General features: G+C 48.4%; 1 protein-coding gene across 3 annotated transcripts in view; it reads right to left on the bottom strand.

Moving 5' to 3' along the window:
• The window catches only part of ARHGAP39 (Rho GTPase activating protein 39), a 199,107-nt gene that overhangs the window by 32,704 nt on the left and 138,568 nt on the right, over window positions 1–27,835 (bottom strand). For 2 of the 3 annotated variants that reach the window (XM_083516611.1, XM_083516610.1), the window contains exons 4-6: window positions 26,077–27,463; window positions 17,299–17,860; window positions 9,829–9,921 (exon numbers count right to left, since the gene is read on the bottom strand). In XM_083516611.1, the coding sequence (XP_083372737.1) occupies window positions 9,829–9,921; window positions 17,299–17,860; window positions 26,077–27,463 (2,042 nt within the window). The remainder of the gene's footprint in view (window positions 1–9,828; window positions 9,922–17,298; window positions 17,861–26,076; window positions 27,464–27,835) is intronic. The other variant, XM_083516612.1, reaches the window with a different exon arrangement.

The raw sequence follows: 27,835 nt of genomic DNA, 5'->3' as shown, positions 1-27,835 counted from the left end.
GTTGAGGGGGACAGGTCCAAAAATAGCCAGGAACGACGGCGGGTCAACTTTCTGCCTAACGGTTATGACATCAGAGCAGAAGAGAGGGAAAAACAGAGGAATGAGAATCCTGCTGTCAGCATTGCTTTGGAACGCTTTCTCATATATATATATATATATATATATGCAGGTTTTGGTGTCCTCGGGTGTCTTCCCGTGTAAAAGTTGGGGTGTCTAGGCGACGTTTCGACGAGGTCTCACTCGTCATCTTCAGGCTGGTGCTTTCGGCTTCTTGTTACTGGAACAGAGCGGGATCTCAGTGTTTGAGTTCCTATAAATACTGTAGAGGGGTGTGGTGTATTGCCTCAAAAGTTCTGGGCAGAGGGGAAGTTCCCAGGCTAGTGTTCTTTTCTTCTTTTGTTCCTTAATTACTTGAGGGATATCTTGAGTGATTTCTTGAGTGATATTCTGAGTACCACTTAGGTGGGTCATTAGGTGTGGATTAGTTGCTAAAGCCTTCGTGTCTTGACCTCTTGAATTTGTGAAGAGTTTTTCTGGGAAGATGGCTGTACTGCACTTAGTTGTGCTTTGGCTTGGCTTCGTGTATAGGGGCGAGCTGTGGTTTTGTGCCCTGTGCCAGCCAGATCTGTGTAGGGATTGCAGGGGGGTGCAGCATCCGGAGGTGCCACTATGGTTTGGTTACTGGATGGTGTCTGTAATTTATCTGTGGAGAGGGTCTGGGTTTGGGTCTGGTGTGGTTGATTGGTGGTGGCGTTCTGTGTGCCTCTGGATCTGGTGTCGGTTTTTGTGGGGAGGGCTAATTTCCAGATGTCTGGCAGGCGGGACGTGTCGTCACGCTTGTTCATGTTGTGAGGGTGTTTCTCTATCTCGATGGCTTCCATGATTATTCTCTTGTGGTGATGTTCCATGTTAAAGAGCAATTTGGAATCTGCAAAATTAATTTCGTGTCCTGTTTCTTTCATGTGTTGGAAAAGAGAGGAAGATTTTTCTTCTTTTTTGACGGCATTCTTGTGTTCTGCGATACGTGCATTTATTCGTCTGTTTGTTTGTCCAATGTACGTGGCTGGGCAGACTTTGCAGGGTATTTCATAGACCCCTTGGTTTTCCAACTGGATTTTATCTTTGGGGTTTCTGAGGATATTGGCTATTTTTTGGTTGGTGCAAAAGGCTGTTTTGATATTGTGTTTATGGAGGATTTTGCTAATTTTATCTGTAGTGCCCTTGATATAAGGAAGGAGGGCCATGCCATTGTTTTCTTCCGTGTCTTGGTTTTTGGGGGGTGTTTCTTTTTGGATTAGCTTCTTAACCCTGTTTTGCTGGTATCCATTGGCGATTAACACATTTGAGAGATTCTGTAACTCAGTTGTCAAGTGGTCTTTGTCAGCCAGGCGTTTGGTTCTGGAGATGAGGGTCTTGGCTACGGAGTTTATTTGTGCAGGGTGGTGGTGTGATTGAGCATGTAAGTAGCGGTTGGTGTGTGTTTTTTTCCGGTAGATAGTGTGTCCTAGGGAGCCATCAGGTTTTTTGTAGATTAGGACGTCAAGGAAGGGAAGCTGGTTGTTGGCTTCTATTTCCATAGTGAATTGTATTTTGGGGTGTAGGCTGTTGAGATGTGTGAGGAAGCTATCTAGTTTTTCTTTCCCGTGTGGCCAAATTACAAAGGTGTCGTCAACATATCTGAGCCAAAGTTTGGGTTTGTGTTCTGACTTGTCTAAAGCATTGGTTTCAAAGTGTTCCATGTACAGATTTGCGATGACCGGTGAGAGGGGTGATCCCATAGGTGCTCCTTCTATCTGTTTGTATCTTTGTCCATTGTGGATGAAGTACGTGTTGGTTAGGCAGTGGTTGGTTTACCCCAAAGATAAAATCCAGTTGGAAAACCAAGGGGTCTATGAAATACCCTGCAAAGTCTGCCCAGCCACGTACATTGGACAAACAAACAGACGAATAAATGCACGTATCGCAGAACACAAGAATGCCGTCAAAAAAGAAGAAAAATCTTCCTCTCTTTTCCAACACATGAAAGAAACAGGACACGAAATTAATTTTGCAGATTCCAAATTGCTCTTTAACATGGAACATCACCACAAGAGAATAATCATGGAAGCCATCGAGATAGAGAAACACCCTCACAACATGAACAAGCGTGACGACACGTCCCGCCTGCCAGACATCTGGAAATTAGCCCTCCCCACAAAAACCGACACCAGATCCAGAGGCACACAGAACGCCACCACCAATCAACCACACCAGACCCAAACCCAGACCCTCTCCACAGATAAATTACAGACACCATCCAGTAACCAAACCATAGTGGCACCTCCGGATGCTGCACCCCCCTGCAATCCCTACACAGATCTGGCTGGCACAGGGCACAAAACCACAGCTCGCCCCTATACACGAAGCCAAGCCAAAGCACAACTAAGTGCAGTACAGCCATCTTCCCAGAAAAACTCTTCACAAATTCAAGAGGTCAAGACACGAAGGCTTTAGCAACTAATCCACACCTAATGACCCACCTAAGTGGTACTCAGAATATCACTCAAGAAATCACTCAAGATATCCCTCAAGTAATTAAGGAACAAAAGAAGAAAAGAACACTAGCCTGGGAACTTCCCCTCTGCCCAGAACTTTTGAGGCAATACACCACACCCCTCTACAGTATTTATAGGAACTCAAACACTGAGATCCCGCTCTGTTCCAGTAACAAGAAGCCGAAAGCACCAGCCTGAAGATGACGAGTGAGACCTCGTCGAAACGTCGCCTAGACACCCCAACTTTTACACGGGAAGACACCCGAGGACACCAAAACCTGCATTCCTGTACCCGTGAAAATCTACGAAAACATATATATATATATATATATATATATGCTTTCGTAGATTTTCACGGGTACAGGAATGCAGGTTTTGGTGTCTTCGGGTGTCTTCCCGTGTAAGAGTTGGGGTGTCTAGGCGACGTTTCGACGAGGTCTCACTCGTCATCTTCAGGCTGGTGCTTTCGGCTTCTTGTTACTGGAACAGAGCAGGATCTCAGTGTTTGAGTTCCTATAAATACTGTTGAGGGGGTGTGGTGTATAGCCTCCAACGTTCTGGGCAGAGAGGAAGTTCCCAGGTTAGTGTGCCTGTTGAGATGTGTGAGGAAGTTATCTAGTTTTTCTTTCCCGTGTGGCCAAATTACAAAGGTGTCGTCAACATATCTGAGCCAAAGTTTGGGTTTGTGTTCTGACTTGTCTAAAGCATTGGTTTCAAAGTGTTCCATGTACAAATTTGCGATGACCGGTGAGAGGGGTGATCCCATAGGTGCTCCTTCTATCTGTTTGTATCTTTGTCCATTGTGGATGAAGTACGTGTTGGTTAGGCAGTGGTTGGTCAGGTCCAGGATGTATTCGGGGGGATTGTATTTGTTTTGAATGGCTGTCAAGGCTTCATTAATGGGCACTTGTGTGAAGAGAGATACAACATCGAAGCTCACAAGTAGGTCATCGGGATGTAGGTTTTGCTTCTTTATTGTTTCTATGAACTGGAAGGAGTTAGTAACGTGTGAAGCGATGGATTCTGCATAGGGCTGAAGTTGCTTAGCGAGAAATTTAGCGAGATTTTGTAGAGGTGAGCCTATGGAGCTGACTATTGGTCTGAGTGGTGTTCCTTCTTTGTGTATCTTGGGGAGACCGTAGAGTTTGGGGCATCTGGATGATTTTTCTCTGGGGATGATTCTTAGCTGGATTTCTTCACTGATAGGAGAGGCTTTTATTTTGGATTTGGTGGTTTTTTCCAGATAGGTGGTGGGATCTGTTTTTATAGGTTGGTAGGTAGGGTCTTGGAGTAGATTTGATAGTTTTGCTTGGTAGTCCGATGTGTTCATCACAACAGTGGCATTACCTTTGTCTGCTGGGAGAATGATTATGTTGTTGTCTTTCCTCAGGTTGGTGAGTGCTTTCTGTTCTTCTTTGTGTAAATTGCTTCTGGGTGGTTTGCTGGAGCAGAGGATGTTGGTGACTTCAAGTCTGATTTTATTGGCTTCATCTGGGTTGATTTTGGTTAGGCTAGCTTCGACTCCGCATATGATGTTTTCCGTGGGGATGCGTCTCGGGGCGACTGCGAAGTTGAAACCTTTGGAGAGTACTTTGGTTTCAGTTGAGGTGAGGATCCTGTCTGATATGTTATGTACTGTTTGTTTCATGGGTTGTTGTGGAGGGTGGATGGGCTTCTGGCGTTTCTCTAGTTTGTGGAGTTTGTTGGTGTGTCTGTCTGTCTTATGTGAGGTCTCAGTTTCAGCTCTCCAGACGGCTAGTTGTTTGCATTTGTCCCAGAGTGCAGGGTGGATTTTGTTACAGAGTTTGAGGTGAAGAGTGAGCAGATCTTTGTTGGTTTGGTTTAGTAGGTATCTTTTCTTATGTATTTCGTTTCTGATTAGGGATAGTTCAGTTCGTTTCAGGATCCTTTCGGTAGCTGGGGTTTTAGAGTGGAATTTAAGTTGGAAGCATGTGGGAATTAAGTTGTTGTCTCGGCAGTTGCGTAGGAACAAGAGATCACATAAGATGGTGGCTCTTCGGATTTCAAGTTTCTCGTAGGTTCTTGTCAGCTGGAAGGTTTCCTCCCCGTAGAGGTGAGATATTTGCTTTCGTAGATTTTCACGGGTACAGGAATGCAGGTTTTGGTGTCTTCGGGTGTCTTCCCGTGTAAGAGTTGGGGTGTCTAGGCGACGTTTCGACGAGGTCTCACTCGTCATCTTCAGGCTGGTGCTTTCGGCTTCTTGTTACTGGAACAGAGCAGGATCTCAGTGTTTGAGTTCCTATAAATACTGTTGAGGGGGTGTGGTGTATAGCCTCCAACGTTCTGGGCAGAGAGGAAGTTCCCAGGTTAGTGTGCCCTAACCTGGGAACTTCCTCTCTGCCCAGAACGTTGGAGGCTATACACCACACCCCCTCAACAGTATTTATAGGAACTCAAACACTGAGATCCTGCTCTGTTCCAGTAACAAGAAGCCGAAAGCACCAGCCTGAAGATGACGAGTGAGACCTCGTCGAAACGTCGCCTAGACACCCCAACTCTTACACGGGAAGACACCCGAAGACACCAAAACCTGCATATATATATATATATATATATATATCTATATACACACACACACACACACACACACACACACACACACACTTTTATTCATTTTTTAACACATCAGTTCCAACAATCATACAACATATCTTATCATCTTATACAATATTTTTGACTTCCGTCCACACCTCTGATGATTTTCCATTCCTTATCACTTATCCTGCATTTCTTGATTTCTATATTACATTTAACTATCCTCTAACTAATAATTCTTTTCATAGTCTTTCTTGCAGTATTTCAAACAACCCACCTTACAAAACTTCTTGCAGTCCTACCTACCAGCGTCATCTGTTCATCAGAATTACTTTTCAAATAGTTCATATATTTACTCCAGTCTTCTAAGAATCTCTGATCCCTGGAACGCTTTCAGAGGACTCCAAGACCCCTGTGCACCCCCTAGGGCTAGACGTCAGAAAAGTTCTTCTGGATCAGGCCAAAGATCCATCTAGTTCAGTGGTTCCCACAGCGGGTAGGCAACGCTGACCTAGATGGGACCCCCAAGGAGCATCAAGACCAACCCCCGGGAATGCAGAAATCTCAGCTAAAGAATCCAGGACAAGGCAGCTCCCCGTGTTCCTATGGAATGATTTTAGGATTGGTACCCCGGCCCTATAAAGGGGTCTTGGGACAAGCCCCCTTCAGCTGTAACTCTTCGCAGACCGTTCGCTTTGGCAAAATGCGAAGCGACTGCCCCTCCTCTTTGCACCGCCATCCAGCCTTGGTTCTGAACGCTAGGGATTAAGAGGCAAAAAGCAACGCCGAGAAAACACCCTCGGAAATGTTCCTTACTAGGGCTGCGAAGAGATGTCATTTTTAGAAAATAAAAACAGAAGAATCCCCAACGTAGCCTTCGGTCCACGACTGCACGACATTCAGCACACGGATATTTTTAAACACAGACTCGGCTCTATAAATGAGGTTATGCACACCTGCAAGGAAGAGCCAGGCCTCCCCGTTAACCAGCTCCAGTTAATTACAGCACAATCTCCTTCGGTTAATGCGCACGCTTTAAATAAATTAGGAAGGCTTGTTCAAACAGGTGCAGGGGGAGGGAAGCGAGATTAGAGGCAAGGCGACGCGGCTGGAATTCACCGGCTAAGGCTGATGAATCCTGGTCTTCTCTACGGCAGCCGCAGAGTTGGAAGGGACCCCGTGGGGTCATCTAGTCCAACCCCCTGAAGTGCAGGAATCACAGATAAAGCATCTCTGGTAAGTGGCCAGCCAACCTCTGCCTAAAAACCTCCAAGGGAGCCCATTCCACCGCCAAACAGCTCTTACCATGGTGTGCAATAGAAAAAAGACAGTCAAGGAACCGAGACATTACACAAAACAAATGAAATACCGTGAAAATCCCTGAAACGAGAAGTAATCGACTAGAAATATTAATCAAAAAGTTTAAGGGGGAAATTAGAATAACCTAGAATTGAACAAAGCCTTAACGGGATGCCGGCTACAAACCTCGTTTCACTGAACTATTCAGTTTCCTCAGAAGGAAATAAGAGAAATCATAAACCTTAAATGACCAAATTCAAAGAAAGTCCCAAAAATTCTGAAATATTATAATCCTAGCTCGACCTAGGTGAGGCAAAGCGCAGTAATAAAGGATTGAGGACTCAAAGGTACAGTTTCTAACACTGAGCTATGTCCCCACCCTCCTGCCGCTGCTCAGCTACGGCCCTTTACCACATTATCTACCTGTGGAACTCACCTCCACTGGATGCTCAGATGGATCCCACCTGAGAAAGTTCAAGAGAAACACACACCAATCAACCAACCGACGGATGAGCAGGACTGCTAGCCATGAGAAGCAGAGAACATCACCTTCCACATTCAGCGGCTGAATCATAGGACAGTAGAGTTGGAAGGGACCCTGAAGGGTCATCTATCTCAACCCCCCTGCGATGCCGAACTATGCAGCTGCCCCAGACGGGGACTGAACCGGCAACCTTGGCGTTATCAGCACCATGTTCTTACCAACTGAGCTATCCAGGAGTAGCAGAGGGCAGACGAAGGTGATGGACTACATGGAACTGGCGGAAATGACTGGCAGAATCCGAGACCAGGGAGAAGAGTCGGTGGAAGAAGATTGGAAGAAATTTAAAGAGTATTTACAGAAATACTGCAAAATTAATGAATGTTAGAATGATGTCAGAATGAAGTTAAGTGGTTTTAGCAGCACTGTTACAAAGGAGTATGTAAAAATGGTTTGTTAACAGGTGAGGATCCAAAGTTATAATATATTAAGTTAAAGGATTAGGATAAAAACAAAGAGGGAAAGGATTTGCTGAATTAACTAACTGAACTGGAATACAAAAAAGGGAGGTGTGAGGAGGTCAGGGAAACAAGTAAATGAAAGACAAGACATGGAAAGATTGATTTGTTTTTAAATGTTTTTATTTTTCTGTATTTTGTGTTTTTTCTTTTCCTTTCTTTTTTTCCTTTTTCTTATTTTTGTAACCCTTTTTGAAACCTTAATAAATATCATTAAAAAAAAATAAAATATCCAGGAGTAGCAGAGGAGTGGATTCCGACATCATCGGCTGCTTTTGAATTTCCTGGGTCCTTCGGTAAGCTAGAATGAACCTAGGGAAATTCTGCGCGCAGAATTAGCTCCATCACCAAGCGGTAAGGTAGATGTTCTCTCCTAAAAACCTCACCTCTGCCATGGATCCATCAGCCAACTTTAACATGCACTGTCTCTGCTCCTGTCCACAATGGATGGATGTCGCCGCTGCACTACCGTACAGGGACGTCGTAAGGATTGCTGGGCCAAACCCACAAAGCGCTTTGGGCACCAAAGGTCACAGAATCATACAGTCATACCTCATGTTACGTCCGCTTCAGGTTGCGTGTTTTCGTCTTGCGTCCCTCAACAACCTGGAAGTACCGGAATGGGTTACTTCCAGGTTTTGCCGCTCGCGCATGTATCATAGCTGTCAACTTTCCCCTTTTCTTGCGAGGAATCCTATTCGGAATAAGGGAATTTCCCTTAAAAAGGGGGAAACGTTGACAGCTATGGCATGCACAGAAGCGCCAAATCGTGCCACGTCCCTTTGCAGACGCGGCGCTTCCGAGTTGAGAGCTTTTCACGTTACGGATGGGCCTCCGGAACGGATCCCACAGTACCACAGTAAAACTGTAGAGTTGGAGGGAACACACACACCCCCGCTGCCAGCAAAAAAAGGGGTCATCAAGAATGCGGCAGCTAGACTGGTGACTGGGAGCGGCCGCCGAGACCATATAACACCGGTCTTGAAAGACCTACATTGGCTTCCAGTACGTTTCCGAGCACAATTCAAAGTGTTGGTGCTGACCTTGAAAGCCCTAAACGGCCTCAGTCCAGTATATCTGAAGTAGCGTCTCCTCCCCCATCGTTCTGCCCGGACCCTGAGGTCCAGCTCCGAGGGCCTTCTGGCGGTTCCCTCACTGTGAGAGGCCAAGTTACAGGGAACCAGGCAGAGGGCCTTCTCGGTGGTGGCACCCACCCTGTGGAACGCCCTCCCATCAGATGTCAAAGCGATAAACAACTACCTGACATTCAGAAGACATCTGAAGGCAGCCCTGTTCAGGGAAGTTTTTAATATGTGACATTTTAGTGTATTTTTCATCTTTGTTGGAAGCCGCCCAGAGTGGCTGGGGAAACCCAGCCAGATGGGCGGGGTACAAATAATAAATTATTATTATTATTATTATTATTATTATTATTATTATTATTATTATTATTAATTTTATTTATATCCCGCCCTCCCCAGCCGAAGCCGGGCTCAGGGTGGCTAACAACACTAAAATAGTGCAACATTATAAAAACATCAAAGAATTAATTAAAATCAAAATTGATGGCAACCATAAACTAAAGTATTGTAAAGATTGCCAAAGGCGGGAGTCAGGCTGCGCCCCAACCAAAGGCCTGGTGGAACAGCTCTGTCTTGCAGGCCCTGCGGAAAGATGTCAAGTCCTGGAGGGCCCTTGTCTCTTGTGACAGAGCGTTCCACCAGGTTGGAGCCGCAGCCGAAAAAGCCCTGGCTCTTATTATTATTATTATCAAGTCTAACACCCTGCAATGAAGGATCACAGGCTAAGATAATTGTCATTGTCATTATTATTATTATTATTATTATTATTATTATTATTATTATCATTATTATTATTATCATCATCATCATCATCATCGGGGATAATAATATTTCTCGCAGCTGCAACCATTCAAGTCCACAGAACCCGCAGAACTTGTGCACAACAGCCACCTGGGTTTTGTGGTCAGATACGGCGCGGTATCCGAGTGCAACGCCGCCGTGTGACATGCAAACAAGCCCTGCCTGGGTGACCGGCCGGAGATGAGCTACAGAGCCAGCGGGCGACCCCTTTTCGGGGTCCCCTCTGCGCCGGCGTGATGCGGAGCCGCTGCGCCCACCCCAAGCGCCGAGCCTCGAGCGGCGGCCGCCCGACTCAGGAGGTCGAACCGAAATCGGCACCTGCTGGGAAAAGAAGCACGATGGGCAGCGGTTGACCCCAAGCTCACAAAGCTGCTAAGAGAGAAAGAGAGAGGGGCTCCCAGGTTAGAAAGGGTGTCAGAGAGGGGAGAAGCGTGAAGGCGATGTTATCAGGGGGGAGCCGAGTGGAGGCGAGGAAGCTGGAGGAGAGAGAAGGCTGCGGAGTTGGCGTCTACGTCTAAAGGAGAGAGGGAGGTGCTCCGGGAGCACACGCACCCTACCATGGCGTTCCTCCATATAGGGCTTGGGTTTCTTTCTCAATTTGGACGACTTCTTATTGTTCCTTTCCAGGAGTTCTTTAATGTGCAGAGTCACTGGGGAACAAACAGAACGATGAGGACCACGGAATGGAACACAAAGACAGCAAGAGAGAGAGAGAAAGAGAGGGATTGGGGTGGGGTTTTTGGGGGGGTAGGTACGGATTTCAAACACAGGAAGAACAAAATAAAGGAAATAAAAATAAAATAAAAAATGAGCAAGACAGCTCTGCTTTCAATGCCGGCCGGCTCAGGCAGGTCTTTTTCCCCTGCACCTTACCTGGGTGTCACCGGAGAGGAGCTAGAATGCACCAGTGGCGTTGAAGAATTGCTGGGATGGAGGGGAACCCAAAGGCCATGTAGTCCAATCCGCTGCGATTGCAGCCAATCGTCTCCACAGGCACAGAGGGTCTGCATTAAGGACCTGCCAAAGGTCTTGAGAGTTTAAATTTGGCGGAGTAGAAACTAGTGATTTTAGTGGGGCAGGAACCTCACACCCCTAAACTCCTATGTTTAAATTTGCAATTATATCATCATCATCATCATCATCATCATCATCATCATCATCATTATATTGAATTTATATACCGCCCTATACCCAGAGGTCTCAGGGTAGTTCACAGAACAAAATGAAAAAGCAAAATATATAATCAAAATAAAAACAACCCAATAACCCGATTTACTACCTTCCAAACCTATTTAGCACCATTCTGTCCTCTCCCTGCAGGTGCTTCCCTTTTCCTGAAGTATTCCCATTGATGAGCCCATCCAATCAAGGATCACATAGTGAAATGAGGATGGTGTCACAATTAACGCAGTAATTGATGCAGTCGTACCTCAGGTTACAGCCGCTTCAGGTTGCGTTTTTTTGGGTTGCAGACTGCCGAAACCCGGAAGTACCAGAACGGGTTACTTCCCGGTTTCAGCAGTCACGCATGCACAGAAGTGGTAAATCGTGCATGCGCATGAGTGTCGAATTGCAACCCGCGCGTGCGCAGAAGCGGGTTGCGAACATGCATCCCACACGGATCACGTTCGCAACTGAGCGTCCACTGTATTTGACTCCATAATGACTGCAAGCGAGAGCAACAGAGAACCAGGAAGGTGAATAACGGTTTGGGGCCAGGATGCGTTGCAACCAAAACAAAGAGCTTGGTGAGGAAGCTTGGTGAGCTAGGAAGAACTTCCTGACAGTAAGAGCTGTTTGACAGTGGAATTTGCTGCCAAGGAGTGTGGTGGAGTCTCCTCCTTTGGAGGTCTTTAAGCAGAGGCTTGACAACCATATGTCAGGAGTGCTCTGATGGTGTTTCCTGCTTGGCAGGGGGTTGGATTCGATGGCCCTTGTGGTCTATTCCAACTCTATGATTCTATGATTCTATGATTCTGTGAGTCTTGCTCAGAGAAGCCACGATCTGTAAGCTGAGGACAAATCTTGGCTGCAGGTTTGCTTGGAGTAAAACAAACCACTCCCTTGGTTCAGGTGAAATGCTGAGCCAGGGATCGCGGTGTCAAGGCCGGGGGAAGGATGTTTTTCCAAGCACTCAGGTGGAAGTGAGATACATGCAGGAATGTAAGAAGAGCCTTCTGGATCAGGCCAGAGGCCCACCCCACCCCAGGTGATCTGTCTCACCCCCTTCCTGACAAAATGTCACCTTTATTAATTTACATTTCCCCCCCAGCAGGATTTCAACCTGTCTGTAGGTCGATCATCTCTGGCTACCTGTGACTGCCATTTTAATATTACAGTCATACCTCATGTTAAGTTTGCTTCAGGTTGCGTCCCGTGGCGACCCGGAAGTAACAGAACGCGTTACTTACGGGTTTCGCCGCTCACGCATGCGCAGATGTGCAAAATGGCATGCGCAGAAGCAGCGAATCGCGACCCGCGCATGCGAGTGCGCAGACACGGGTTGCGTTCTTTTCAGGTTGCAAACAGGCCTCCGGAACGGATCCCGTTTGCAACCAGAGGTACCACTATATCTGTCAACTTGTTTTATTTTTATTCTATCCTATCCTTCGAGCCGACAGTCAGAGCAGCTTATAAATTCAAGCTTCCTGGGGCATTTCTGTTAAAAGTGAAAGGGGCAATAATACGGTTCCTTAAGTAAACGAGCACAGCAACACTTTGGGGTTGCCAGAAGATCAAAAGGAATCTCCGTAAGAGAATTGCAACCACTTTGCCATTTTATTCTATTTTTTACTACGTTGACCAACTGGAGGAGAGTTTCTACCCTTCCAGAAATACCTTCAGTACAGCCTCCCCTATCCTAGGACTCTCCAGATATCTGGGGCGACAACCTCCCACCAGCCCCATGGAGTCGTAGCCCCAAACACCTGAAGGCAGAAGGTTCGAGAAGGTTGTCTAGGCGAGTTAAACATGCCCACACACCCAACAGCCCCTGGGATTTTAACAGAACTCCCTAACCTCTTTATAACTGTCCTGGCGACATCTAGGATTGCGCTGAAGGTAAATAATACTCCGTGATGGTAGAGATAAAAGGAGAATTCAAGAATCATAGAGGTGGAAGGGAACCCTGAGGGTCATCCAGTCCAACCCCCATCAGATGCAAGAATCTCAACTAAGGATGGGCACCGCTAGTCCTGAACCCCTATTCTCTCCAGGGCCAGATCCATCCTCCTCAGGGGTGGAAGGGGACGGAATGAATGAATGAATCCTTGGGCTGGCACTGTGCAGGAGCTCTTCCAAGTGACACGACTCCAGCGGCAGGGAAAGCATGGCTGTTGCTAACATAAAATGGCACAGGGTGGAGCACAGATACAAATGAATCGAGGACTCGACTGGCACACGTCAGGTGCAGATGGGGCCAGCTCTTCCCAAGTGGCTGGAACGGGAAAGAGTGGTGCTGATCACTACCGGCACTCCTGAACCGTGAGGCTTCCAGGGAGAAAAATCCAGCAATGGATCACAACCATGTGCAAGAAACGAGTTTGATGTGCTCACAGTGTGGCTCAGACCTGGTGCGTGAGTGTGTTTGTGTGTGCCTGTTGGCTCCCAGTACGTTTCCGAGCACAATTCAAAGTGTTGGTGCTGACCTTGAAAAGCCCTAAATGGCCTCAGTCCAGTATACCTGAAGGAGCGTCTCCACCCCCATCGTTCTGCCCGGACACTGAGGTCCAGTGCCGAGGGCCTTCTGGCGGTTCCCTCCCTGCGAGAAGCAAAACTACAGGGAACCAGGCAGAGGGCCTTCTCGGTGGTGGCGCCCGCCCTGTGGAACACCCTCCCACCAGATGTCAAAGAGAACAACAACTACCAGACTTTTAGAAGACATCTGAAGGCAGCCCTGTTTAGGGAAGCTTTTAATGTTTAATAGGTTATTGTATTTTAGTGTTCTGTTGGAAGCCACCCAGAGTGGCTGGGGAAACCCAGCCAGATGGGCGGGGTATAAATAAATTATTATTATTATTATTATTATTATTATTATTATTATTATTATTATTATGAGTGTTCCGTTCCACACCCCTGGATAAAGCGAGCAAAGAGCCCTTTCCCCATTATTCACTCTCTGCCCCCAGATTCATACTTGAGAGAGAAAGGAAAAGACAGAGAATCCCACTGTTACCCCCCTATTGCATGAGGATGACACGACTGTGTGCTGGCGGCATCGCGGCCGCTCGACCAATCAGCACCCTTCCTGCTCCAGGCTAATTTGCAAACCAGAGGGGGGGCCGTTGCATGCGTAGCAAATTCTCAATGGTAATTATCAACACGGCAACCGGCTTTGAAATCCGGGTCGTGTGTGGGCGGAAGGAAAGAAAGAAAGGAGTAGTGCTCCTTAGGCCAGTCTACTCAACGTGCCCGATAGTTACTGATATCCCACAATAAGCCCTGCCTGCTACAATGGGTTTGCCACCTCCTTTGCAGGTAAAATCAAGCAGGCTCAGACAGAATTGCAGCACCGCTTTCCAACAACATCGCAGGTTATAGGAGGCTTAGCCTTGGCTGGTTGGCACGGATTGGCACCCTAAGCAGAGGGTAAACAGCTGCATTGTGGATCTATGTTCCTCCCAACCGGTCAAGACCAGCCAGGAGAAATGGGATTTTGCTGGCGGGAATCGCTGTCTCTTCAGCAACGTCAGAAATGCAAGCCCGACACCTCATTTCCCAGAGGGGCCAGACAGATGCCTCTGGGTGTCCCATAAGCGAGGCAAGGAGACAATGGCCTTCCCTTGTTGTTTGCTCTCCAGCAGCTGGAAGCCCAAGGTACACTGCCTCTGAAGCTGGAGGTTCTGTTCCATTACCACGCCTAATTACTGCTCTTCCGTTTCCATGTCAAATTTTATAAGCCAGCAATGCAGGCTGAAACCCTACCCACCTGCGCCCTGTTTGGCCAGAGTGGTGCATGCTCTGGTTATCTCCTGCTTGGACTACTGCAATGCGCTCTATGTGGGGCTACCTTTGAAGGTGACTCGGAAACTACAACTAATCTAGAACGTGGCAGCTAGACTGGTGACTGGGAGCGGCCGCTGGGACCACATAACACCGGTCCTGAAAGACCTACACTGGCTCCCAGTACGTTTCTGAGCACAATTCAAAGTGTTGGTGCTGACCTTGAAAGCCCTAAACGGCCTCGGTCCAGTATACCTGAAGGAGCGTCTCCACCCCCATCGTTCTGCCCGGACACTGAGGTCCAGCTCCAAGGGCCTTCTGGCGGTTCCCTCACTGTGAGAAGCAAAGCTATGGGGAACCAGGCAGAGGGCCTTCTTGGTAGTGGCGCCCGCCCTGTGGAACGCCCTCCCATCAGATGTCAAGGAAATAAACAACTACAATCATACCTCAGGTTACAGAAGCTTCAGGTTGCATTATTTTGGGTTACGGACCACCGAAACCCAGAAACACCGGAACAGGTAACCTCCGGGTTTCGGCAGTTGCACATGTGCAGAAGTGCTAAATCGTGCTTTGCGCATAAGCGCCAAATCGCAACCCACGTGTGCGCAGACGCCTCTGTGGGTTGTGAACGCTGTGGGTTGCGAACGTGCATCCCGCACGGATCACGTTCGCAACCCAAGCATCCACTGTACCTGACATTTAGAATACATCTGAAGGCTGCTTCATAGAATCATAGAGTTGGAAGAGACCACAAGGGCCATCGAGTCCAACCCCCTGCCAAGCAGGAAACACCATCAGAGCACTCCTGACATATGGTTGTCAAGCCTCTGCTTAAAGACCTCCAAAGGAGGAGACTCCACCACACTCCTTGGCAGCAAATTCCACTGTCAAACAGCTCTTACTGTCAGGAAGTTCTTCCTAATGTTTAGGTGGAATCTTCTTTCTTGTAGTTTGGATCCATTGCTCCGTGTCCGCTTCTCTGGAGCAGCAGAAAACAACCTTTCTCCCTCCTCTATGTGACATCCTTTTATATATTTGAACATGGCTATCATATCACCCCTTAACCTCCTCTTCTCCAGGCTAAACATGCCCAGCTCCCTTAGCCGTTCCTCCTAAGGCATCGTTTCCAGGCCTTTGACCATTTTGGTTGCCCTCCTCTGGACACGTTCCAGTTTGTCAGTGTCCTTCTTGAATTGTGGTGCCCAGGGTTGCTACAACCGGCAGAAAAATTATTAAGTGATCATTAAGACCCGCAGAGATTTATAAGTTGTCTGGTGGGGGTGTGGGGTGTGGCAAGGCTATTTGGGAGCCATCATTCTAAACTTTAAAGCCCCAAATGTTTTAGATGTCTCCTCAAATGGGGAGCTGCTCCAAAAACTTGATGATTTGGGCTGCCCTTTCCCAGCCAACCATTCAAAGAATCGTGGAACTGTAGAGTTGGGAGGGATCCAAGGGCCATCTAGTCCAACCCCCTGCAGTGCAGGAATCTCAGCTGAAGAATCCCTGTCAGCTGCTGTCCCTTCTCCCTTGCCACGCTGCTTTTAGCTGAAAGTCCTTTTTGCAAACAGTCCAGACTGATAGCAGCTCTCCTGTTGCTTCACAGACCAGCCTTGCTAACCAAGATTACTTCCAACTGGCCAGGCCAATATTTGCATTTCTAGACCTCCTGCGTGCAAAGCAAGGGGTTCCAGGACTGAACTATCCCGTTTCCCCCGCTGCCATTTCTTCCTGCGTTTTTACAAAGCCCGCCTTCTGCAAGACAATGAGGACTAGGGACTTGCTGTCCTCAAGTGGAGCCAAAGGCAGCAGCGTAAAGAAAGCCAGTTTCGGGCTGGACTTGCTTCCTGCACGGTGAACTGCAGAAAGGGGCCGTGTGGAGGTCGTGGCATCCTGTCCGGTCCAAAGGAGACTGTCTCCAAGGGCAAAAGGCAAGAGAGCAATGCGTTTCTACATCTCATTAATGAAATCATTTCCCTCCTGCCGCTCATCAGGCGGAGAACATTAGCTGAGGGAGGGCTTTCGGTGGGGAGCCGGGATGCGGTTTGCTGCTTAATGATTTAGAATAACAGCCGTGTGTTAACAGAGCCTAGGATAGCCAATTAGCAGCTTTAACTGCAGAGCCCTATTGCAAAGGGGGGGAGATCACTGATGATTCAAGGACTGCCATATTGCAGCTGACATTTGTAGGGAAATGACGCAGTTTAGCAGGATGAGGGTGAAACGCAACTTTGCAAAAGAAGCAGCAGCTGACGTCCTTTTCAGAAGGAGCTGGTCCGCTGTCCCTCAGACCTTGTGGGGGTGTGTACTATATATCTTTTTTTGGGGGGGTGAACAAATTCCCACGCCCCACAAATAACCCAGAGATGCATTTTAAATAGAAGCACACCTTCTACTCATGTAAAAACATGCTGATTCCCAGACCGTCTGCGGGCCGGATTTAGAAGGCAATTGGGCCAGATCTGGCCCACGGGCCTTAGTTTGCCTACCCATGCCTTAAATCTACCAGGACAAAACCCATCTGGAAACAGCCCCCAGTGCAAGGGCACCATCAAAATTCAACAGTGCTCTGCTTGCTTTTTGTTGCAAAGCTTGCTAATGTTGCTAACATTGTTTGGTGGATTATGAGTGCTTTGACTGCTTTGTGAAATTTCATAATGTGACTTTTCTTGCAGTTGTGCTGCTCGGCCTATTTTCTGTCATTAACCGTGTTTTACAGAAGGTGGCTGTTTTACAGGAACGAAGCAACTATTCCAGCCCTTACCCTTTCGGGTTATTTTACTTGGTCGATATTATCGGGGGAAAGGCGAGAGTGGCTGGGGAAACTCAGCCAGATGGGCGGGGTATATATTATTATTATTATTATTATTATTATTATTATTATTATTATTATTATTATAGCTGAAAAGAAAGAAATCCTCATCCTTTGTGTCTAGTTCCAAGAGCCACCAATGTCTTGTTCAAGAGCCACCAAACTCGTTTCGTGCCGGATCTCACGCTGGATTTTGCTGAGCCTCGGAAAAGGGCAGCCAACGTTTCCTAACACCTTGAGCTGACCAGGTGTCCCTTCCCCTTCCTCGCTGCCTTACCTTTCGTGTCGTTCACCGGATCCATGTGCCTGTAGATGTACCCTTCCAGGTAGGAGTGGAACTTGGGGGTGGGAGGGAAGAAAGCCAGGCAGATGGACATGAGCTCCCAGCCCCGGGCCAGGCTCTCGTAGCGGAAGTTCTCGGTGGTCTGGCGGCACAGCTGGATGTAGAGTTCGTCCCGAAGGCCCTGCATGCTCCAGCCCTTGGTGGCGATCTCCAGGGCCACGTTGAGCTGGTCCGCCTTGGCCCTCCGGTCGCCCATGTACATCTGGATGAGCTTGAAGATCTCACAGGCTTCCTTCTTGACGTTGCGGTCGGTGGTCATGATCATGGGCTTCTTGATGGACTCGCTGCTCCAGGCCAGCATGTTGGCGATGGAGACTTTGCGGCGGAAGAGGCCCTGCGTGTGCTTGTTGAAGTGCTTGGAGGCCCAGTTCTCGATGTCCGTCTCCGAGGAAGGCTTTCGCAGGTTGAAGGTGGGGAAGACACAGCTGGTGCTAGGCATCATGTTCCGGTTCTGGCGGCTGCTCTCAAATTGCGCGCAGGCGCCCAGGTCCTCCGACTGGAAGGGGGACAGAGAGACAAGGCAAGAGTGACGAGGCAAGAGTGACGAGGCTTCCAGGTGGAAAAATCAAAACTAGAAACAGAACTGTTAGAACCCAAAACTAAGAATTTGTCAAAAATGTATAACTTGTTGTTGAAATGGAATACTCAGGATGAAACGGTGAAATCTGCTATGATTAAATGGGCACAAGATGTTGGACATAATATTATGTTTGCTGACTGGGAACAGTTATGGACCACAGGTATGAAGTTTACGGCATGTAATGCCTTAAGAGAGAATATTATGAAAATGATATACAGGTGGTACATGACACCAGTAAAGCTTGCAAAAATTTATCCTTTGCCTGATAATAAATGCTGGAAATGTAAAGAAACGGAAGGTACATTCTTTCACCTTTGGTGGACGTGCCCAAAGATTAAGGCTTTCTGGGAAATGATATATAATGAACTGAAAAAGTTATTTAAATATACCTTCTTGAAGAAACCAGAGGCCTTTCTTCTGGGCATTGTCGGCCAATTGGTGCCAAAGAAGGACAGAACTTTCTTTATGTACGCCACAACAGCAGCAAGAATACTTATTGCAAAGTATTGGAAGACACAAGATTTACCCACTCTGGAAGAATGGCAGATGAAGGTGATGGACTATATGGAACTGGCAGAAATGACTGGCAGAATCCGAGACCAGGGAGAAGAGTCGGTGGAAGAAGACTGGAAGAAATTTAAAGACTATCTACAGAAATATTGTAAAATTAATGAATGATAGAATGATGTTGGATAGCAACTAAGGGGTTTCCAGCTGTAATGATTTAAGAGAATATGAAAAAAGGGTTATAAATGGGTTAAAATCTAATGGTAAGGATTTGCTGAACCAATAAATTGAAGTGGAATACAAAAAAGGGAGGTATGAGGAGGTGCGGGAAATAAGCTTAAAGAAAATAAGTAAAAGAAAAAATGTATGTTTTTAACTGTTTTTATTTTGTATTTTTCTTTTTTCTTTTTCATTTTTACTGTTATGTTTCAAAAAAAATTTAATAAATATTTTATAAAAAATAAAAAGAGTGACGAGGCAGGCAAGACCACCTGCCTCTAAGGTCCAGGGTGGATAAAAATCAATGATTTACAAAAAGAAAAATCGGGTTATTTATTGAAATCAGATTTTTAAAATTGGATTTTTAAAATAAAATGCTTTTGGAGGAAAATATCTTTCTAAAGGTAGTTTTCTATTTAAATTACATTATAGTCCAAAGGCTATTTATCAGGGAATAAGGATTTGCTTTAAGTTTTTCATGTGTGCTAAAACTCAGTCTTAAGTTTTTTTTTTAAAAAATGTTTAACCACATCAGTTAACAAACATGGATACATATGTTATAATGTTATTGTTTTAGTTAAATAAATTGTTTCAATTGTTATTAAGGAAATGGTCGTTTTTCTCCTTCCAATAAAGTACAGAAGAAAAGTTGCCCAAATATAAAAAGTTAACTTCATGATAATTTCAGTTGGACTAGATGACCCTCGAGGTCCCTTTGCAACTCTACAATATCACTATATTCTTTCTGGTGCCTGCTAAAAATGGTTTTGTTCATAAAGGACTCCCCAGATGCTAAGAAAGCTGTTGCGAGTTTTAATCTGTTTTTAGTCTGTTATTTTAACTTTTCGATAGCATTTTCCTTTTGGGTGACTTTATTGTTTTATCTTTTCCACAAACCGCTTTGAGGTTGTTGCTGCTGTTTACCACCGAGTGGCATATAAATTTTATAAAATAAAGTAAATAAATAAGTGACCAGCACCCATTGTTCAGCCCGGACACCGAGGTCCAGTGCCGAGAGCCTTCTGGCGATTCTCTCACTGCAAGAAGCAAAGCTACAGGGAACCAGGCAGAGGGCCTTCTCGGTGGTGGCACCCGCCCTGTGGAACGCCCTCCCACCAGATGTCAAAGAGAAAAACAACTACCAGACTTTTGAGAAGACATCTGAAGGCAGTCCTGTTTAGAGAAGTTTTTAATGTTTGATGTTTTATCGTGTTTTTGATATTCTGTTGGGAGCCGCCCGGAGTGGCTGGGGAAACCCAGTCAGATGGGTGGGGTACAATTAATAAATTATTATTATTATTATTATTACCTGCCCCGGGGCTGAAACCCTCCCAACTTCCCACCCCTCTTGGCCAGTTACAAACAACATCTAGGGCAGCGGTTCTCAACCTCTGGCTTCCCAGATGTTGCTGGACTACAACTCCCATCATCCCTGAGCTCTGGCCTTGCTAGCTAGGGGTGATGGGAGTTGTAGTTCAACATCATCTGGGGACCCACAGGTTGAGAAAGGCTGATCTAGGGCCTCTTTTGCAGAACTGTCCCGCCAATGACGTCACTTTCCCACAAATTTGGCCGACATTGGAATTATCTCCCCCTCTACTTATTAACCTTATTTCGTGGTCCAGACCCATAGTTAGAGCTGGTTAATTGATAGCACTTGGGGGGAAAGAGTCAGAACTTGGGGGACGGATCTCTTATTTGCACCTAGAAGATCCCTGGGTGAGTAACAGGTTGGGGACAGATGCTTGCCTATGATCCCAGGGAAACTGAGGCTGGACCTTTCTGCCTGCCGCTACATGTGTACGACACCCCTGAGGAAAGCCTAAATACCTTCTTATAGGACTTCCCTTCCATTCTTCTCCACTAACATTTCTCAGCCAGGATGGAGAGTGTTAAACACTCCCCCCACCCACTGCAATTCTGAAAAGAAAATATAACCTCAGCAAACAAGATGCTCATTTCTCCAATGATGCTTTCCGAACAATGGTAGCTGTCATGGAGATATTCTTTGCAACGGCTCACAGGTGGCAGAGCAAACCGTGGCGCTTTGCAGCGGCTCAACTCCTCTGTTAATTCGTTTAGGCCAGACTTTGCTTCTGCCAACCTGGCAAAACCTCCAGATGTTTCGGGCCACCGTGCGTCGTCACCCAAAACATCTGGGAGGACACCAGGTTGACAAAGGCTGGTGTAGGCAGCTTGTAGTACCAAGGACCTAAATAAACTCTCCCTTTCCCTAGATCACAGGGAGGGATCTGAAGGTGAGATCCTCTGTAGGAGACATGAATCTCTCGCTGGGTCACTGGCTGCGCCACTAAAACACATGTGCATATTGTTATATTATCATGGCAATCAAATCCTTGCCAGGAGTATTTTTAATTACCCAGATCTGAAGGCTTTTAAAGTCACCATCTAAGCTCCCACTTAGGCCCCAAAGAATCTGGGGCGTAGCAAATCGTTTCCAAACATCGGGAGGGCTTGGGAGCAAAGACACGGAGACATACCCATCCCTAAAGCTGAGAACAGCCTTGGACTCCAAGCGAGGGAGCAAAGAGACCAGGGATCGGCTTATAATAAATCACACACATCTAAACGTGCACTGGGATCGGCCTGGAGCGCCATAAATAGCTGTGCAAAAAAGCCGACCGAGGGGTGGTGAGCTGAGAAACCCAAACTCCAGGGAGAGCGAGGAGAAGAGGGGAGCCGAGAACAGAGGGGAAAACAACACCCCTTAACTTGATCAAATTTATACTCTGCTCGACTGTCAAGAAACCTCAAAGCGATTTACAAAACAAAGGAGAAGATAGTGCAATGAAATCATCGCTAAGAAAAATAGATTTAAGACATATGGAAAGTTAAAATAGCAATAGACCAAGAATCAAGAAAAAAAAGTCACGTCAGTTTTCTAAGTAAGCCTGTCCACGTGAGGCTGTTTTTAGCAGGCACTGAAAAGAGTGCAGTCGTACCTTGGAAGTCGAATGGAATCCATTCCGGAGGTCCGTTCGACTTCCGAAACATTCAGAAACCAAAGCGCGGCTTCTGATTGGCTGCAGGAAACTCCTGCAGCCAATCAGAAGCCGCGGAAGCCCCACCGGACATTCAGCTTCCAAAAAACGTTCGAAAACCGGAAAACTCGCTTCCAGGTTTTGATCGTTCGGGAGCCAAGGTATTTGAGATCCAAGGTGCTGCTGTACAGGGAAGGTGCTTGCCTGGTATCAATCGGCAGGGAGTTCCAAGGGACAGGTGCTGCCGCACTAAAATATCGAATTCTTACAAACGTGGAATGGGTGCCAGTTCTGTCAATCGATCTTGCGGGTAAACTGGTCTCAAGTTGTTAAGGGCTTTGAATGCTAATAGTAACACCTTGGACTCGGCGCCATCGGTAGTTGGCAACCAGGGCAGATCTCTGTTCTGTGCCCAAGGCCTCACTCCTGTCAGCCCTTGCGCTGCAGCTCTCGGATGACGCGCAAGGGAAGCCCCACGCAGAGCGCACTGCAGTAATCTAGACATGAAGAAACAAATGCATGGACCCCCTGGGAGGAAGGGCTTTGGAGACCTTCCCAAGAGCCGTGGGCCGGGGGGGAAGCAGAGGGGCACTGAGGCGAAGGACCCCCAGGCCACCTTGAGTCCCAAAAAGGGCAGGGGGTTTTATGGCTCCCACAAGGAAATGGGGAATGGCATGTGTTCCTTGGAAGCTGGGCAAGGAGAAAAGCAAGATGGAGGGGTCATCAGCTGCTCAACGCTGGCTCACTGTATCTGCCATGACTCTCACAGAATCTTAGAGTTGGAAGGGACCCCCAAAGCTCATCTAGCCCAACCCCCCTGCAATGCAGAAATCACAATTGTCTTCCCTTCTCCCTGCCCCCTAATCAGCCAAGAACGCTCTCTTGAAGGTACCATCCATCCATCGACTTGGATCAGCGACTTGGCACGCAGGTAGATGGGGTTGATCTCATGCCCTTACAGCAGTGGGGTCAGTGGGTCTGGCTGTTAAGCGACAGGGGTTGGGCTAGATGACACGTGGGACCCCCTCCTGACTCTATGATTCTTTTATTCTGCTGGCGGCAGCTGAATGCTGATGGATGCTGATATGGCCTAGACCCTCGTACCTACGGGACCGCCTCTCCTGGTATGTCCCACGGAGGACCTTAGGGTCTTCAAACAAAAACATCTTGGAGGTCCCGGGCCACGGGGAGGTTAGGCTGGCCTCAACCAGAGCCAGGGCTTTTTCGGCTGTGGCCCCGACTTGGTGGAACGCTCTGTCACAAGAGACTAGGGCCCTGCGGGACTTGACATCTTTCCGCGGGGCCTGCAAGACAGAGCTGTTCCACCAGGCCTTTGGCCAAGGCACAGCCTGACCCCCTCCTTTGGCGATCCTTGTAGAACTCTGGCCCACTGGTTGCCATTTGATTTTGAATTGATTTTAGAATACTGATTTTAGAACGCTGTGTTACTTTTATTGCTGTTAGCCGCTCTGAGCCCGGCTTCGACTGGGGAAGGCAGGATATAAATAAAATATTATTATTATTATTATTATTATTATTATTATTATTATTATGGAGCTCCCTTCCTTTAGTAGCCCTAGGAACAAGGGAAGCTGCCTTACCCCAGATCAGAGAATTGGTCCGCCTATCCCAATGCTGCCTCCTCGGACCGGCAGCAGCTCTTCCAAGACCTGAGCCAAAGTGAATCTGTCGAATGGCTTCCTCCCAGGTCCCTTCAACTGAAGGTGGCAAGAACAGAACCGGGGACATCTCTGCATGCAAAACACAGAGCTTTGAACCCTGCCCCTTTATCCCTTGAAGTCTCAGCCAAGGAAGGAAGTTTCCCTGCTTGGGATGACATTTGACAGCCCATGTTAAACAGGCCTGGGGGGGGCAGGTTGAGGGGAGGGGGGTCTTCAAGCCCTCTATTTCTGCAGCTCGGATTTCCTCTTCTGAAGCTCCATCTCCCAGCAACACCAGGCTGCTGAGCAGAGAATCGTTTCCCCCAAGGGTTTGGATTGCTTGGCGTAGAGAGGAAGGGGAGAACGCTCCCCCTTTAGAAAGAGCAGATTCAAATGAACAAACGGAGACTGAAATTTGTTTCGGAAGCCCCTTCCAGGGTGCCTTTATGAATTAGAGAGAGAGAGAGAAAGGGAGAGAGGGAGATCAGAACAGTCCCCTTGATGCAACACAGAGCACCAGCCTGCTCAAAGTATGACTCATCCGAGTTTCTTTGAAATCCTCTCCCCACTATGTTATCCACACAAAGCCTTTCATTTCCCAGAATCAAAATACTTTCCAGCTATTTTTTTACGTGTGTGTGTGTGTGTGTGTGTGTGTAAATGTCAGCTGCTCAGCGCTTCCAAGATCAGAAGTGAAAAACCCCAGGACACGGTTCAAAACCTAAGATTTCGATACCCTGGCAAGCTTCGCTTAAGCGCCGCACTTGGCTTGGTTAATCATCCTGCAGCCCTATCTCACCGTCTTGCTTCTCATCTTTTAATTTTTATCTGTTGCCATAGCTGCTCTCTCTTATTATAGAATGAAATAAAAGAAAATCAAGGGGGGGGGAGGAAAGAGAGAAGTGTGCATTCAAAAGCGGCGTTCTTCGTAGAGGAAAGAACATTGAGAGGCCCGTCCTTCCCCAATTTGAACTGTTATTATACTGTAGGTCAGCTAAGAAAGCCTTATACGAGCGCAACGTCAGATAAACACTGGCTGGGGTTTGGGCAGATGGGCTTGCTGCATCTCCAAGCTCACTGGAGAATCTGCTATGGGGCTCAATAATAGTAATAAAAATAAAATTTTATTTATATCCCGCCCTCCCCAGCCGAAGCCGGGCTCAGAGCAGCTAACAGCAATAAAAGTAACGCAGCATTCTAAAATCAATTCATTTTAAAATCAAACACGAATCAAATTAATGGCAACCATTGGGCTAGAGTTCTATGAGGATTACCGAAGGAGGGGGTCAGACTGTGCCTTGGCCAAAGGCCTGGTGGGACAGCTCTGTCTTGCAGGCCCTGCAGAAAGACGTCAAGTCCCGCAGGGCCCTAGTCTCTTGGGACAGAGAGTTCCACCAAGTCGGGGCCACAGCCGAAAAAGCCCCTGGCTCTGGTTGAGGCCAGCCTAACCTCCCTGTAGCCCGGGACCTCCAAGTCAATCCATCAGTTGGTAGACTTTTGACTTGCTTTATACCAACCCTGAGAGATGTCCGTGAAGCCAGACTGAGCGCTGTGTGGCACCTCACCTGTTGCTGGACCCCCAACTCCCATCACCCCCCAGGTAGGGGGATTGCCCATGGCCAGCAATGATGGGTGCAGCTGTTGAACAACATCTGGGGGCCCCACAAGATCTCCAACCTGTCTTAAAGCATCTGGGGTGACTGGACAGACCAGCTGGCTCCTCCAGCCTTGCCTTTAGCTCAGCATCATCTCTTGATTCCTGGAAGGCCAAGCGGCTTCAAGGAGAGGGAAAGGTTGGTTTGGTGGTTTAATAGAGCAAACATCTCAGAATTCTAGAATTGTAGAGTTTGGACGGGACCCAAAGGGTTATCTAGCCCGTGAAATGTAAACCAGAGGCATCAATGAAAGCAGGTCTCCAGTTTTTTCGCGAAGAACCTAAGGACGTAAGAACAGCAAGGTGGGCTCATTGCTCTCTCATTGCTCTGGCTGCTGATGAATGCGATTGCCTGGAGAAACAGTTTGGTTTATGGGTATCACAGATAAATTGACATAGGCCAGCACAGGAAATGGATTAAGCTGCAACTGTAGGCAAGTGAGGGTCAAAGATGACGAAAGATGCACAGAAGCGGCAGGAGCCAAAGGGGCTGAACATAGGAAGCTGCCCGATGCTGAATCAGATGACTGGTGATACAAAAGAACCACAGAATTGTAGAGATGGAAGGGACCCCAAGGGACATCTAGTCCAACCCCCTGCAATGTTTCTAACTCAGCATTGCCGAGACCGATTCGCAGTGGCTCTCCAGGGTTTCAGGCATCCCTGGAGACACCAGGAATTGAACCCGGGACCCTCTGCAGGCAAAGCAGAGGCCCTATCACTCAGCTATGTCCCGTCCCCCAAAGGACACCGAGCAATACCAATACAACTCAGACTGGAGACAACAACTCTTCTATAGCGTTAGTTCAAGGATGCCAAATATAGTAGTTTCAAAATCAGGGTTAGAGAACAAGGGCCGGGAACGTCCCCTACACGAAACCCTGGAGGCAGCCACTGCCGGTCAGTGCAGACTATACTAAACTAATGGTCTGACTCTGTAAAAGACCGCTTCCTGTGTTCCACAGCCCTAATCTGATCCCCAAAGAGGTACTTCCTAAATCTTTCCTACTCTCCCTCGTCATCAGAGGGATGATTTGCTCCCACGATGGACCCTTCCTGAAAGGGACACCTGAAGTGCCAGCGCCTTACCTGGGACGGATGGAGGTACGGCTCAGGCGACGCCAGATTGGTCTGCACCGACACGCTCTTCTCCAGCAGGATCTGGGGGAAGCCGAGCTTCTCGAAGGTGTTTCGCTTCCAGTGCTTGTTATCCTGCTGGGCCAGCGCCTCGTCCTCGCTGAAGGCCCGCACCACGGGCCCCGGCATGGGGAGGGGCACTGCTCCGTCGCTCTCGTAGCCCGAGCCGTCCTTCTGCGAGTCCCAGCTGCTCCTCTGCCGCATGTGGTAGTGGGCTTGCTGGGCCTCCCACGCCAGCCGGGCCTGGGCCAGGAAGGGCTCGGGGAAGCCCCGGGTCGACTCGGCCTCCACTGAGCGGCTCTCCATGCGGTTCATCTGGGGCCGGCTGCAGCCCGAGGGCGCCCTCTCCTCCGCCAGCCCTTCCTCCCGCTCGCCCGAGCCGTCGGTGGAGGAGGCGTTGGGGTCGTACGAGAGCGACGGCTTCCGGCTTTTCCTCTTGCGCGTGCCGGGCGAGTAGCCGGTGGAGGACATGGTGTTGTGCTGGCTGGACCACGACATGGAGTCGTCCCCCTGCGAGACGGGCGGGCTGTGCCGGAAGTCCGCCCCTTCCATGCTGCTGTAGTCGCCGGACTTGACCTCCAGCCGCTGGTCCCTCACCAGGCAAGGGCTGTGCTGGAGGGAGTAGGAGCCACCGATGGGGTTCGGCGAGTATTTGTGCCGCAAGCCGGTCTTCATCTTGGGGCTGGAGCCCGACTGCTCGACGTAGACCAGCTGCCGGACGTACTCCTTGCCGGCGGGGCTGTACTCCAGGCTCATGAAGCGGTCGGGCCCCTTCTGCTTGGTCAGGACCAGCTGCTGGTAGGGGGAGTTGGAGCCCTGCTTGGGCGACTGCAGGAAAGGGTGCGGCTTGCGGATCGGGGACTTCTGCGGAGAGCCGGCCTTGTAGCTCCCGCTGGCCTCAAATTGCATGTCCACGGGCGGCTCGTCATAGATGGGAGCCTGGTACTCCATGGGCGGCTCCTCGTACAGGGGCGGCTCGTAGGCATAGCGCGGAGACGACGGCTGCGACTCGCTGGAGTGCTTGCGGTGCTGGGCCTGGAGTGGGGAGCAGAAGGAGTCGCCCCGCCCCAGCAGCGGGGAGCAGCTGCCGACGTGCTCGGCCCGCTTCAGAAAGGGCGACTGCTTCCTCTCCGGGAAGAAGACAGAGTTGTCCGAGTCGGGGGCAAAAGTCTGGAGGTTGGGGGACGGCTGGCCGCACGAGGGCCGGCGCGACCGCGTGCCCTGCTGGTTGTCGGGGGTGTAGCCGTTGCCCTGGTGCATGAGGAAGCTGGGCTCACGGTCCGTCACCTTGATGAGCATCCGCTCCTTGGTCCCTGTGTTCCACCGGAGAGATGATGCCCTGGGACACGGAGAGAGGCAGAACACAAGGCAGCCGTCAGAAGCAGGAACAATGCAAGAAGTACCTTTTCATTTTCGCGCGCGCATATATATATAAAACGTATTTCATTACCTACCGTATTTTTCGCTCCATAAGACACACTTTTTTCTTCCTAAAAAGTAAAAGGAAATGTCTGTGTGTCTTATGGAGTGTTCCCTGGAGCCGAATTGCCCAGGGGCGAAAAGCAGATCATGCTTTTTTTAAAAAAAAAAAAAAAGTGGGAAGTGGGTGTTGAAACAAAGCCGCTAATCAGCAAGCAATTGGGGAGGGAGATAAGGGACGCTAGCAATAAAGGAGGCTGCCTGGGAGCGGGGAGGTAAAGATAGCGAACTT

The sequence above is a fragment of the Podarcis liolepis genome, assembly GCF_965112155.1.
Source record: "Podarcis liolepis genome assembly, chromosome: 8".
In the NCBI taxonomy this organism is placed as follows: Eukaryota; Metazoa; Chordata; class Lepidosauria; order Squamata; family Lacertidae; genus Podarcis; species Podarcis liolepis.
The sequence above is the reverse complement of the archived record's forward strand: the minus strand, read 5'-3'. Positions and strand labels throughout refer to the sequence as shown.